We start from the raw sequence: 14,818 nt of genomic DNA on the forward strand, positions 1-14,818 counted from the left end.
TAAAGAAATGCGAAAGCCGACCGATTTGCAAGGTAAGAAAACCATGTATTAATATTATAAAATTAAATACTAAAATTTATATATATCTTTAGGTTCCTGTCCTAAATTGGCACGTATATTTTAAATAAAGCATTTTTTCAAAGTTCATACATGTTATAATAATAATTAGTTGAAACAATTTACAATAATAAACCATAATAATTAAAAAGACATTATTTATCGTTTACCCATTCTATCGTAATGATATTATACTTTTACTGTATAATAAATTAATGTTTACCTGATGAATTTATAATGTTTATATAAGCTTTGAAATATTAACATAATGTATAATAGCTGCAATATATTTTATATAAACATAAATAATAATTTTTAAATATTTCAAAATTGTATTTTAGTCACAAACTGATTGTAATTCAAAAGGAGATTTGATGGTAAAGAAATGCGAAAACCGACCGATTTGCAAGGTAAGAAAACCATGTATTAATATTATAAAATTAAATACTAATACACATATGACATATCTATATATATCTTTAATTGCCTGCCCTAAAATGGCATGTATATTTAAATAAAGCATTTTTTCAAAGTCCATACATGTTATAATAATTAGTTGAAACAATTAACAATAATAAATAATAACGATTAAAAAGACATTGTTTACCGTTTACTAAGAGCGTCCATCTGTCAAAACCAGCTAAGAGGGAGGAGTGACAATTATAATCATAAGTCAATTTTCGTAATATTATCATTACAAAAATTAATTTATTATTCATAACTAAAATAATAATAATAATTTTTCTATTCTAGGGGGGTGACATGTTACCCTCTTGCACCCCCTAATGGGCGTCCTTGCCGTTTATCCATTATATCGTCTTTTAAATGATATTATACTTCTACTGTATAATAAAATAATATTTACCATCATGACCATCAGGTAATTCATCAGAATTTATAATGTTTAAGCTTTGAAATATTAACATATAATACCTATAATATATTTTATATTAACACAAATAGTAAGTTTTAAATATTTCAAAATTGTATTTTAGTCACAGACAGATTACAATTCAGAAGATAATTCGATGACAAATAAATGTGAAAATCGATCAATTGTCCAAGTAAGAAAATTAAGTGCTGATAATACATTAAAATATACGATTTTTAGATTTGAATAACTGTCCTAAAAAAATAATTATGTATATTGTATAAGCATTTTTTCAAAGTGCACATACAATGTTAATAGTTAAAAACATTTTAAAATAATAAATAATAACAAAAAAGGTGGGCAAGAGGGTATCGGTGTGCTGTATTAAATTTGAATGTAATGACAGGTATATTGTATACAAAATACGATTCTGAACGGAAATGATTTGTCAGTCTAGGATAATTAATAAAATATATTATATATTATTTTACCTATATTTAAATTGTAATATATCATTATTTTATTCAATTTCGTAAAAAAATAAATATCATACGCTCATAAAATTTTTTCTATATTGACGCTGGAATTTTTTTTTATGGTTACTTAAAAGAACATATATGGATAACCTGGTATTGGGTTTTTTAACCTTAGGTATAAATCGTAAAAATTTTACGAATTTTCAACTTCAAATTTCCTTGCAAATTTTTGCGATTTTGATATATTTTGTAAACATTTGAACTTTATATATGATTATAATATGTTTATAAACAAAAATTGTGAAAAACGATTTTCGATTTTTTTTTTTACTACGATAAGAACAACTTAAAATAAACCTTGTAGTAGATTTTAAAGATTTTTTGGATATCCATTTTTTTTTATAGTCATTTCGAAAAAATAAACTTAGAAAAATCGAAAATTTCAATTGTCTATAAATATCTTAAAAAAGATCATAATATTTTGAAAATTTAATCAAATAGATAACGCTATTATAAACATTTGGTGAAAATTTCAAGTATTATTACATTGTTTTTGAGTTACAGCACAATCAAAAAATCGATTTTGTCAAAAACTAAGAATTTCCATTTTTCGTCACTTTTTAAAGGTTTTCCTGACACATTTGAAAACTACTAGACATTTTTTACTTTTGACCTCCCAAAGTACCAACTAGATGAATTTTCCTTTTCAAAGAGGGGCTGAAGTCAAAAATCAAAGACCTATTTCTACTCCAAATCGTGATGACAGACACAAAAATAAAAAATAAACAACATACATCATTGTAAAATCAATACATACTTGAATACTTCACTTCGTTCAGAATCTAAAATAAGATATAAATGAATATTTACCTTCAATTTATTCTAGTCTTCTAAATTATATTTATACTTTTACTATAGGTAGGTAGTATTTACTTTATGAATCTAAAACTTGCGTATGTTTCAAAATATTAATATAGTTTAATTATATATATATAATTTATACCAATTAAGTTTTAAATATTTCTAAAATGTTTTTAGTTACAAACTGATGCTTACAGTTCAGGAGAAAATTTGACTGCAAATAAGCGCAAAATCCAACCGTGTGGGGTAAGAAAGTGATTATTTTAAATTTAATATTTTTTGAATTTACCTCAATAAGAATTTGCAGACACAGGTCGATAACATGGATTGCTGTGAAGTCAATATCAAACTAAAAGAAACATTAGCTGAAATGCAAAAAATTAAAACCCAGTTACTATGTGAAAAAAAATTGAAGGAAGAGGCTGGACGTCAACTTATATTAGGAATACGCAAAGCTAGTCTACATATTAAAGGAGGAAATAAATTAAGTTGTTACCCATAAATTATATCACCTTGCTGATTTATGAATAATAATTAATCTTTACTCTTTAGTAGCACAATTCATAAAATAATAACAAAAAACTATTTAATTACATATTTTTTTTAACCCCATGACAATAATATAAAATAGATTTATTACCTACAAAACTATTTATATATATTTTAATATTTATCATGGTCATTATCTATACTTGTATGAAAGCTTTTAAATTATATAATTCACCGTAAGACGTTTTTATTTAATTTATATAACTACTAACAAAAAAATTGTTTTGAATTTTATTTGAGGTGAGCGAGTAACTAAGGGCTAAGACCCTTATAAACAAAAATTATTATTAAATATTTTACTGTCCTTAGAATAATTTATCAGAATATTGAATTTAAAGTGATGTAAATCTACCTATGTTATTTTATTATTTACCTTATTCAATTTGTTTCTGGGATGTTGATATATCTGTATTATATTATCTAAATACCTAATACTGTTATGAACCTATTTTCTTAATTTATATTTTTATACTTACTTTTAAACGAGCATTGCTCTGGTGTATCCGATAAACAAATTTATGCCTAGATAAAGTATCTATTTATTTATCCATGTGCATTTACGGTTTCATTAATTATTAGTAACCATATTGGCTTCACCCCCCCCCCCACCATAAAACGTCAGTCGTCAGACGACAATAATTTTATTAATTTAAATTTGCGTGATAAACCACTGCACACTGCTCTGATTGCTCTGAATACGAAGAATACCTAAATAAAAAATAATTAAACGTTTGTGATGATAAAGCAAAGCTGCTCTTATCATACTTGATCTTGATTTGATAATAGGTATAATTATATGAATATTATATTGTCAGAAATATAGTGCAAACTCATTTGTTGTCATAATTGACAATCAAAAATTAAACCTCCCCCCCCTGAAAAAACCCGGGATACGGCACTGACTCGTACCACGATAATTGAATACGAAAACTGGCTCGAAGACTCCAAGGTTAGGCAATCGTCGCAGAGAACCTTATATTAAGTATGGAGAATTGTTCTATCGTTCACATGAAGATAGAGAAGAATGAGAAGAATCTTAATCTGACCTACACTGGCTACACTCATTGTAACTGACAGTCTGCAACCCACTTAGCAGTGAAGGAACTTGGAGTCACATATCAATGTTACAATAGTCCCAGCAAACTTAATCTAAGTTCAGGATTGAAGTTCCTCAGAACCAATCTCACAGAAAACTTTCAAGACAGAATCTCAGAAACATCGTTTTAAAGAATACTTTAGTATAAAGCCACTTAGAATAACTACAATAATTTTATTTTTTCGTAAATAAATCAATAAACTTAACAGGAAGGTTACCTAGGTTAACATCGTCTAACCTAACATAACCTAAAGAATTGACTAGAATCAAAATACTTATTTTACAGCCCCAATTTTATAGAGTAGATTTATAGACTTGTAAACATTGTTATATATATGTGTGTGTGTGTGTGTGTATAAATTATGAAAAAAATTCAGCACAGAAAAATTGCACTTAATAACTAGGGAATAAAATATTATTTTCAAAAAAGTGTATTCAGTTTTTTAATTTAATAAATTACTTTTATAATATTATTCAATACGTTTTTCTCTAAAGCTATAAAACAGGAATGTCTAATCACAAGTTATAATTTATAATATAGTCAATAGGCAACTCGCTGTGCACTACTAGCCACGGCCAAGCCTTTATACAGGGGCGTAAGAGTTAGATTATGTCACTACCCCCCACCACAACACCACTAAATTAAAATTAATAATTATTTACCACATGATTAGTAATTATGTATTTTTATGAGTAGTTCACGTATTAAAAATATTTAAAAAACCGCCGATAATCGATTTATCTTGAATACGTGCTTGGCCGCAGCGAAGAAAGACCACCAAAAAAGTTCTTATATTATCTATTCCACCCGGCCATTGTTTATTGTGCGACGACATTCGACGGAACTCGACGATTGTTCACGACGACGCTTGTCGACTTGTTTCAAAATTAGTATCGTCCCAGGCGTATCGACAATATCGTAAAAACAGTACCACGGTAGATAAGTATTGATCAGTTGTGGTTCAGTCTCGATCCATTCGCCGTAATTGGCCATCGCGGCAACGCGTGAACATTGGCAACAGTGCGCGTCCTCGCCCTACCTTCTTCTCTACCCTGACTCTACCGTCCAACATCCAATGAATAGTAACCATAGCGTTAGCGTCAGTGTTGCCATCATGTTAGATTTAAAGTGTAAACAATAAACATCGTTGGCGTCGGGTAAGAACGCTACCCCTTCCCCCTCTCCATCACCGACTCACCACACGGCTCACACTAACAACAGACAACAGTACCGATAGTAGTCGATTTTCTATCAACAGCCATTTCACCAGCGTTACTATTCTCACACGTCGTCCATTATTCATCCAACAAATATTATTGCCGCCGCCGCCGTCTAGCAAATCGCAATTCGAAGACCGTGACCAGTCAACTGACCGCCAGCTACTGTTGCATTTAACAACCACAAACATGTAAGTTACCGTTGTGATCTCTATGTATTGTTATTATACCCACATGTACCTACCCTTAACATGCCAGCTACTATTGTTACCTATAGGCTATATTAAACTAGACAAGTAGATGGGAAATTCGTGTATGGACACCACCATAATATAAGGATAATATGCTATTATATCTACGCTGGCGTAGACGACTAAACGACTGGACGACATTGACGACCGTAAACAAAATGACTGCATTTCGTTTCGCCGGAAAAAGCGTCGCGTTTTTATTCACAGTTGTGCCGGGGCTTTGGTGCCTAGCTGACTAGTTTTCTGTATCAGTAATTTTTATTTCAAAAAAATGCTTCCAAACCAATGGTCGGCAACCGGCGGCCCGCGTCGCTAATGTATACGGGTCCGCGATATAAGAAACCCTAGACGCTGCAGAGCGGTCATAAAATGTAAATTTCTTATTGGTCGGCTGATCGTTATCAATAATAATTAAATATCATTATCATTATACCAAATAATCTATTCTGTGTTATAACCATAAATATAAATAACAAATATATAAAAATATAAATATATATAACAGTATAGTTACATTCGTCACAAAATGAATTATAAATACGAGCATGAAAAATATTTCAAAGATTGAAAGGTAATAGGTATGTTTCTTCGTAGGAACTTAAAGTTATTATAATTTTAAAATGTGTACTATTGTAATTTGTTTGTAAATAATAAATAATCAAAATATTATAACTTATAAGTACTGTTCAAAATTAATTTATAAACAAATAAAATAAAATAAACTAGTTAAATATATAAACAAATAAACTGAAATAAACTTTACAAGATAAATGTATAAACAAATGACAATTTTATTAGTAAGTAGGTGAAGTATTCTTCCCATACTTTTGAAACTGACTCAACTAAAGCAACAACATTGTACGCTTTAGTTCTACATAGAACAATTTCTTTTAAAACCCTTATTGATGCTTCAGCATAATTATTAGTGTTGTTCCCACCTGTTAAAATATTTAAACGGTATAATTGAACCCATTGTGTTCTTCGTTTGTAAAAAAATTCAAAACGTTTTACAAATTTTGGAAAATCATTTGATAATTTTTTAATATCTAACACAGCTTCTTCCAAATTCTTTTCATTGTCTGCATACATGACCTATTAATTTTAACAGTATATCATACCACTAAAATTTTTTTAATTTTTTGATTAGTAGGATTAATTTTTTATACTTTTTTAAAAAACTCCATTAAAGACTGTCTTTTGTCTTGGACAATTTGATTTTTTGAGTCAGTTAACCAACGCCATTCTTTCTGACCTACATGAAAATGACATAATAATTGCTTGCTAGTAGGCCAAACTTCATGTAATGCCTGTTTCTCAGCAGCTGAGTCATCTGTCATAAAGACATATGGTGCCTAAAATTATAGACAATGGTTAATCAGTATAATAATAACAATCTATATGTTTTAGTTAATACAAAATAAACTTACATCAATATTTCCAAAACACTTTGGGTATATTAGCTTTAAAAATCCAAAAGCAGTTTTATAGCTTTCAGCAGATTGTCCCGGGTGTAATAAAAGTGCTATAGGTACTGCTAGAATAGTGATAGTCGTTTCTAAAGTATCACAACTACTACTACTGTCACAAAATATTAATTCTTTTGAAGAACTTAACATTTGAGCTCTTTTCATTATTGATGTTGAAACAAGAACAACCCAATTAGACTTTTCCTCAAGTATATTCACAGAAATTCCTAATTAATAATTATAAATATTTTGTATTCATATACATTTATATTTAATGATTCAGTTGATAAATTAATACATTTGATATGGGTGTGTATTTTAATAATTGTATTGATTTAACAATAAAAATGCTAATATTTTCATTATAACCTTATATTTTATATTTTTATACAAAATTTCAAAATTTATTTTTGCAAATTATCAATTTTATACCTTCCGTGGGATATGGGAAGTTAATAAAATATTGGTTTTATAATAATGTATATTTATTTAATACAAAATAATATGTATTTTAAACACTTTTAAAAGTATTAGCATTTGAGTATTAATTAAAAATAATTGTAATGCTTATTAGTAAAGTTATTACTACCTACTATATTTTCTAATCATGATATGATCTTCAAATATAATTCTAGCAATATCTTATAATTTATATCATTGATTAAATAATGAAATAATAATTATTTATTATTTAATCAATTGTTATATTATTCACTATAAATTCACCTTGGGAATCATACAAATCAATTTTTTCTTTTAACTTTTCCAATGGAGCATCTATGCTACCAAAATTTAAGTTTCTCCAAACGTTATGTACATGATAGACCGTATTTTTTATTGGATTTATAGATCCATTGGCTAGAAGTTTTAATGGACTTTTGTTTTTCATTATTTGATTTTCATGAAATCTATAAGCCTCATTTGGTCCCATTCCGTCATTAAAATACTGCATAAATGTTTGCTCAGTCTAAAATGCATACATTTTAATTAAGTATGTAGTAATAACATTTGAAGTATTGGAAAACTGTAATTTATAAATTGTGGACTCAATACCAAAAGCACTTCTAACTTGATGTTTTCAAAATGTATACCATTAAATTTAGTTACTAATTGTCATTACTCAATACTTCAAACTTTCAAACTTTAAACACAGACAAATTTATTTTAGAGTATTGTTTACTATTATTATCTAAAATGAATATAATTACATGAAATTGTATATTTATTAATACTACCATTGATTATAAATACTACTAAATACTACTACTAATAATAATAGGTAGGTCATCATTATATTATTTATTACAATGTACATTATACATAATATACCTATATTATAATAAGTAGGTATGGAACATAATAATATTTTAATGTATTCAATATCATAAAATAAATATTATATTATTATTTATTACTATTAGTAATTACTAGTTACCTCTATAATTAATATAATATTTTTTAAATAAAAATCAAATATTTTAAATGCTGAATATAATATTATATAATTTTACAACAGTAAAATTATGTGTTATAAATTATTATGTCAATTATGTATTAAATGCTTAGATATAAATAAATATTTAAAAAAAAATCTTATTGTTAACATAATAATAATTATTTAAATATTTTTCTCTACACAGATAGACTCCAAACAAAAACTTCAATTATGTTCACACACATCTTTGGTAATCTTTAGTTTAAGATTAATTCCTACTTTAAAAACCCTATTGTAAGTCTTCCATAGAACAATAAATACCATAAACAACCTTATCTTTTTTTTGAACCCCTCTACTTTCTATTTTACACAAAATATTGGCTCCTCCATTATTGAACTCCCAGGCATAAATACAAATCGATTACTAGGTGTTTAGGTAGTAACAACTTACAATATTGTCTCACTTCTTATCCTTTGGAAAAATTATGAAAAATTATCTTTTTCAAAACCTGCATAATGCATACTGTGGTCTGTGGTTCACAAGTTTTATCTTGTATCCTTCCTTAGTTTTAAATTTCCTGTACATACTACCGAATCGTGGAAAAAAAGTCTCGACAAAAGATTACCCATACTACATACTACAATATTTTAGAAAACTAGAACTGCTTACTTCTGAATGAATACGTAAATATTTTAAGGAACCACTTGTATTAATGGTATGATTATGCTTAATCATTAAAGTGATTTTTTCCACATAATGGAGGATTCTTTTTTAGAAATAAATCATTTTTCCTAGTATTTCTGTTATTCTTTTTAATCAAAATATCAATTTTAGATTCACACAAGGTATTTCTGGGAGTTAACTCTTTTACATTTGGTTGATACACTTAATTTCTTTGGCTATGTTGGCACAACCAATACTTATGATACACAACTCTATAAAACGATAACAAAATTTAAATTATATTACCTACACAAATTTTAACAATTTTGAATTTTAGATTTTATTATATATTTAACAAACTTCTCTGGATATTTTAATTGCCCCTGAATAATCCAATTAGTGGCACTTTTTTCTTTAAACAGATCAAAAAATATTTCAACATCATCTGCTGTATTTAAATTGCAACGTATCACTGCAATATTATTTTTAATATCAACTAATTCACAACGCAAATCTCTATTACTATTATTTATTTCATCTATAATATTTTTGATATCCATAATGTTGCGTTTAAATTTCGTAGATAATCGTAAAATGTAATGTAAGTTAATAAATGATGAAATAAACAAATTATAAACTCAAATTTAAATGCAAATAAATTAAATAATCAAATAAATAAATTACCTATAAACATTCATATTAGAGATAAGTAACAAATAATGATATTTAAATTTCAAGTGATAACAATTTAATTATTATTGATAACGATCAACCGACCAATAAGAAATTCGCATTTTATGACCGCTCTGGCAGCGTCTAGGGTTTCTTATATCAGTTATATCGCATACGGTCCGCTTTAAATTTTAGAACGACAAATTTTTTTTAAATTAATTCCATTATTTCAAAGTTTTAGACAGTATTTTTTTTTCATAGTAAATAATTTTAAGAATGTAAAATTTTTTATTTTTATCTGGCCCTCGAACTTTTTATTCGTGAATGTGGCCCCAAGAGTCCAAAAAAGGCAAAAAGGTTGCCGGTCACTGTTTTAAAACAATAGAAGAATTTTTCCTGGGTGCATTGCAAATAAATAATAACAATAATTAACATCAATGAATTAATACACTAAACAGAAAACATTGAAGTGAAAAGTTAATAGAATTGTCAACGCTGTTAGTCAATAGTATGTTATTCGGTAGTTCATGCAATAGTTGTAAAAATATCTAATAGATTTATTGGTTGTGCCTTCTTTCTAGTCAAAACCCAAAACTATTTGATGGTTTATAGAAATAATCGAATTATTAAATAATTTCAAACGATCAAGTAAAAAAACTTGTAAATTTGCTTGAGTTATTTGATTAACATTAATTAAACCACTAATATGTTTGTGTGAGTTAATGTGTTATTATCACAAATGTTTGTAAATCTGAAAAATATATTACCTAGTCAATCTCTACATATTAAAATTATAACAGTTAGTTTCATTTTTTAGTAAGACAATTTAAAAGTCATCTGATGTGAATATGTTAATACAGCGATTTGAATGATGCGATTATCTCCTGCAGTACTAGGATTTACATATTCAATAGCAGGAACTTAAAAAATAGTAATAAAACATAAAAATCTATTTTTAATTTAATTTATATTTTTTATATTAAATACCCTGACTTGTTTCTCTTTAGTTTCATCAATAAATAACTGTTTTCTTTACAAGCATACTGTCACTTTTATTACTATAGAAAGGAATATGATTACATTTTTCAACTGACCATTAACCGATGGGGTGAATCTATTATATGCACAATGTTACTGGTTTTCAATTGATTCTTAACTGTAGTAAGCTTAGGAGTAAATGTTAAAAATTCTTCTAACTCATCATCAACTAAAACTTGTTCTAATTCATCAACATCTAAAATTAAAAGATAACAGTAAGTATTTTATGCGATTACTCATATTATGTTGATAAGTCTGTAAAAAAAGTACTTTTGTAATTTCATTCCAATTAATTTTGTAATTAAAAAAAATGTAGGATCTTTAGAAGTATCATTATTATCATCGCCCTCTAATCCTATATAAAATGCAGTGAAAAAAAGAAACAAGCAAATCGGATTACTCAATAACAAATAAATAAATATAGAAAATACGATAAAATATCCCGTCCTAGATATATAATATTTTAGTAAATTAAAAAATACATTTTATTACAATATTCTTATTTGATTTCAATTTTAATGTTATATAAAAACTTAACGAGCACATTTAAGAAATATTTCAGATTTAATATAACTTTTTTAAACATTGCATAATGTTATAATTACGTAACAATTATAATATTTTAAATTTAATAAGTACTAAAATTGACATTTATGATTATTTGAGGATAATACCAATTAATATTATGAATCTTTTTTTCTGTTTTATGGTATTAAAAGAAATGTGAAATTAAATTCCGAGTTATATACATTTTTATAAGATGGTATAAATGTATATTATTATAATAATTAAATATTGCAATATCTGAAAACAAATTATATCAACCTACCATAATTCTAAAAGTATACAGATAAAGAAACTTTTTATTAACCAAGAAAAGAAACTATAAATAATTATTTAAAATTTCAGTCTCTGAAAATATTAGTATGTATTCTACCCACTAACATTACTAAAAATGGAGATGAACGACTTTAATAAAAAACATATTATCGTGAAATAAACTAAGTGGCATATCGTTATCGTATATCTATGTTGACAGGCTGTTTCCTCTTAGAATCGTTTTACTAATTTTAATGATATATCATTAAATTCATATTTAACACACATATAATAGTGACCAAATCGACGCGTGACACGCAATAGGGCGAAGTTGGCATTACATTGATAGCAGAACTTTCCAAAATATATCTAACAATGTTCACAAACACTTGTTAGACATTGTTGGAAACTTGTTGCAAGTTGTTGGAGCTCTCTTTTAATTGAAAAAAGATGTAGGTATTACAAAATTCACAGCTGGCATTAATATATTATTTAAATAATTTCAACAATGGTTAAATATATTTGTCGGGCTTTGTTTTTAATAACTAATAAGTATAGTATTATACTATTATTTGCTAAGATGCTAATTTTATTATCTTATTTTTAATTTTTTTTATACTTATTTATTATATATTATAATTAATTTATAAAATATACATTATACATTGAGATTTATTATGTTGTAACTAAAATATTTTGTCAATATTGCAATAATAATATAATCCAATTAATATGTATCCCGGTATCCATAATCCGTATACATAATTCTATATCATTATTATAATAAATAACCAAATCAAAAATGATCTCTTTAAAGTATTAATTAATTATTATTAGTTGTTTACTTAGTACTTCTTCTTTACTTTCTTATTCTGAAGTGTGAACACATATCCAAAGCATATAATAGTTGGATTATCCGCAATTCTTTAACTTCATTCAGAATCCAATATGTATTTTTTACCATGTTTTATATAGTATAATATGGCCTACATCTTTTACTATAAATTATAATTGAAGTTCAATTATTGTTTATTCATTAAAAAAATAAATAAATACATAAAACTGTGTAGATAATAGTAAACTTATAGTTATAGACAAAATTATATGAGTAAAATAATATAATAACTCATTTGATTTTTCCATATTAATTAAAACTATACAGATAACTGTTTTTTTAAATAGTAATTAATAAAAAAAAACATGTAAAATAAACTTGACATGTAAAAAAAAAATATAAAAAAAAAATGAAATATAAATCATAGTATTGAATAAAATCTTTTTATAACAATTTCTAGATAATATTTGCGAAATTGCAAAAACTATCAATTATTTATTATTAATTTCTTTTTCGATTTATTTCATTAAATCACGCTTGCAATGTACCGATAAGTAACCTATATAAAGTTGGCAGCACAACTATGGCAGATCCCTATGAAATACATCCAACAAACTTGTTGGACATTGTTGGATTACTCCCAGACTTTGTTGGACTTTGTTTTTAACGTTAGAGCCTTATACACTTGTGCAGCCAACTATACTCCAACAGCTGGACTTTATGTCAGCCAAATTTAACCCCTAGAAATAATGTCAAGCTTTATTTGTTGGACACTGTTGGACCACTTCAAAAATTTATTGGATATTATTATCGCCGGTAAAGCTTTTACAAAGTTTTGCTGCCAACAGTACGACTTTATGACAGCCAAAATTAATCCTCATAAAAAATGTCGAGCTTGATTTTATAAAAGTTGTGCTATATACAGAGATTAGACTTAATATGGATAAACATTTTTTGATTTATTCATACATCATTATTATTTTCATATTTTTAATTGTATACCTAAAATTATTTTAATAAACTTTATTATAATTAATTTTTTATTAAATAATCGAAATGTTATTTATGATAAAATTTAATTATTATTACAAATTTTCAAATTGTTATTATTTTATTGATTACTTTTTTTTTTATAAAAAAAATCTATCTATTTCGTTAATTTACTCATGTATCATTAAAATTTTGATAGTTTTAACTGTATACCTAAAGTTATTTTAATCAACTTTATTATAATTAATTTAATTATTAAATAGCCGAAGTGTTATTTATGTTGAAATATAATTATTATTACACATTTTTAAGCTGTTATTATTTTATTGATTACTAAAACAATAAATAAGTAATACATTCAAGTATTGGCAATTTAGAATAATAAAACATTAAAAAAGTTTGATTGACAGTAAAAAAAAAAAATATATTCATATTAAGTCTAATCTCTGTTTATAGCACAACTTTTAAAAATCAAGCCCGACGTTTTTTATAAGTGTTAAATTTGGCTGACATAAAGTCGTGCTTTTAGCAGCAAAACTTGTAAAAGCTCTACCGTCAATAATAATGTCCAACAAATTTTCGAAGTGGTCCAACATTATCCATCAAATCAAGCTCAACATTTTTATAAGGGTTTAATTTGGTTGTCATAAAGTCGTGCTGTTGGCAGCAAAACTTTGTAAAAGCTCTACAACGATAATAATGTCAAAAAAACTTTCGGAGTGATTTAACAGTGTCCAACAAATAAAGCTTGACTTTTTTTATGGGGGTAAAATTTGGCTGACATATAGTTGTGCTGTCTGTCGGAGTATAGTTAGCAGCCCAAGTGTCTAAAGCTCTAACGTTAAAAAAAAAGTCCAACAAAGTCTGGGAGTAATCCAACAATGTCCAACAAGTGTATTTAAACATTGTTGAGAAGTTTTGAACGGTTACAGCATATTATTTATGCTAAGTGTGAAGTTGGCATTACAAAATAAAAGGTGGAATAGTTAAAAAGAGGGGCTCCAAAAACTTCCAACAATTTTCCAAAAAATGTAGCATTACAAATAAAATTTGGAATGGTTAAAAAAGGGGGGACTCTAACAACTTCTAATAAATTTCCATCAATGTCTAACAAGTATATTTGAACATTTTGGGAAGGTTTTTGAAAGATTAAAACGTACATGTAATGCTAAGTGTGAAGCTGGCATTACAAAATGAAATGCGCGATGGTGGAAGAGGGGGGGCTCCAATAATGTCTAACAAATTTCCAACAATGTCCAACAAGTGTATTTGAACATTGTTGGATAGTTTTTGAAAGGTTACAACATAAAAGTAATGCTAAGCGTGAAGTTCGCATGACAAATTTAAAGGGGGCCTACAACAAATTCCAACAAGTTTCCAACCATGTCCAACAAGTCTATCTAAACATTGTTAGATATATTTTGGAAAGTTCTGCTATCAATGTAATGCCAACTTCACGCCTAACTTTTTTTTATTGATTTTCAATTTCTTAATTGTTCAAGATTCTCGTATAATTATTT

The 14,818-nt window shown here is 26.5% G+C and overlaps 2 protein-coding genes across 2 annotated transcripts in view; one reads left to right on the forward strand and one right to left on the reverse strand.

The window, feature by feature from the left end:
* Positions 1 to 5,182: 5,182 nt before the first annotated feature.
* The window catches only part of LOC132925168 (uncharacterized), a 29,000-nt gene continuing 19,364 nt past the window's right edge, over positions 5,183 to 14,818 (forward strand). Inside the window, exon 1 of the mRNA XM_060989587.1 lies at positions 5,183 to 5,319. The gene's annotated coding sequence lies outside the window, so the exon portion shown is untranslated. The remainder of the gene's footprint in view (positions 5,320 to 14,818) is intronic.
* Positions 6,139 to 12,935, reverse strand: LOC132925167 (uncharacterized). The gene is made up of 8 exons (XM_060989586.1): positions 12,914 to 12,935; positions 10,752 to 10,850; positions 9,305 to 9,482; positions 8,951 to 9,047; positions 7,572 to 7,812; positions 6,807 to 7,072; positions 6,546 to 6,731; positions 6,139 to 6,471 (listed from the first exon to the last, which is right to left on the reverse strand). The coding sequence occupies exons 1-8, from the start codon at positions 12,933 to 12,935 to the stop codon at positions 6,139 to 6,141; spliced, it is 1,422 nt and encodes a 473-aa protein (XP_060845569.1).

Source organism: Rhopalosiphum padi, chromosome 3 (genome assembly GCF_020882245.1).
Source record: "Rhopalosiphum padi isolate XX-2018 chromosome 3, ASM2088224v1, whole genome shotgun sequence".
In the NCBI taxonomy this organism is placed as follows: domain Eukaryota; kingdom Metazoa; phylum Arthropoda; class Insecta; order Hemiptera; family Aphididae; genus Rhopalosiphum; species Rhopalosiphum padi.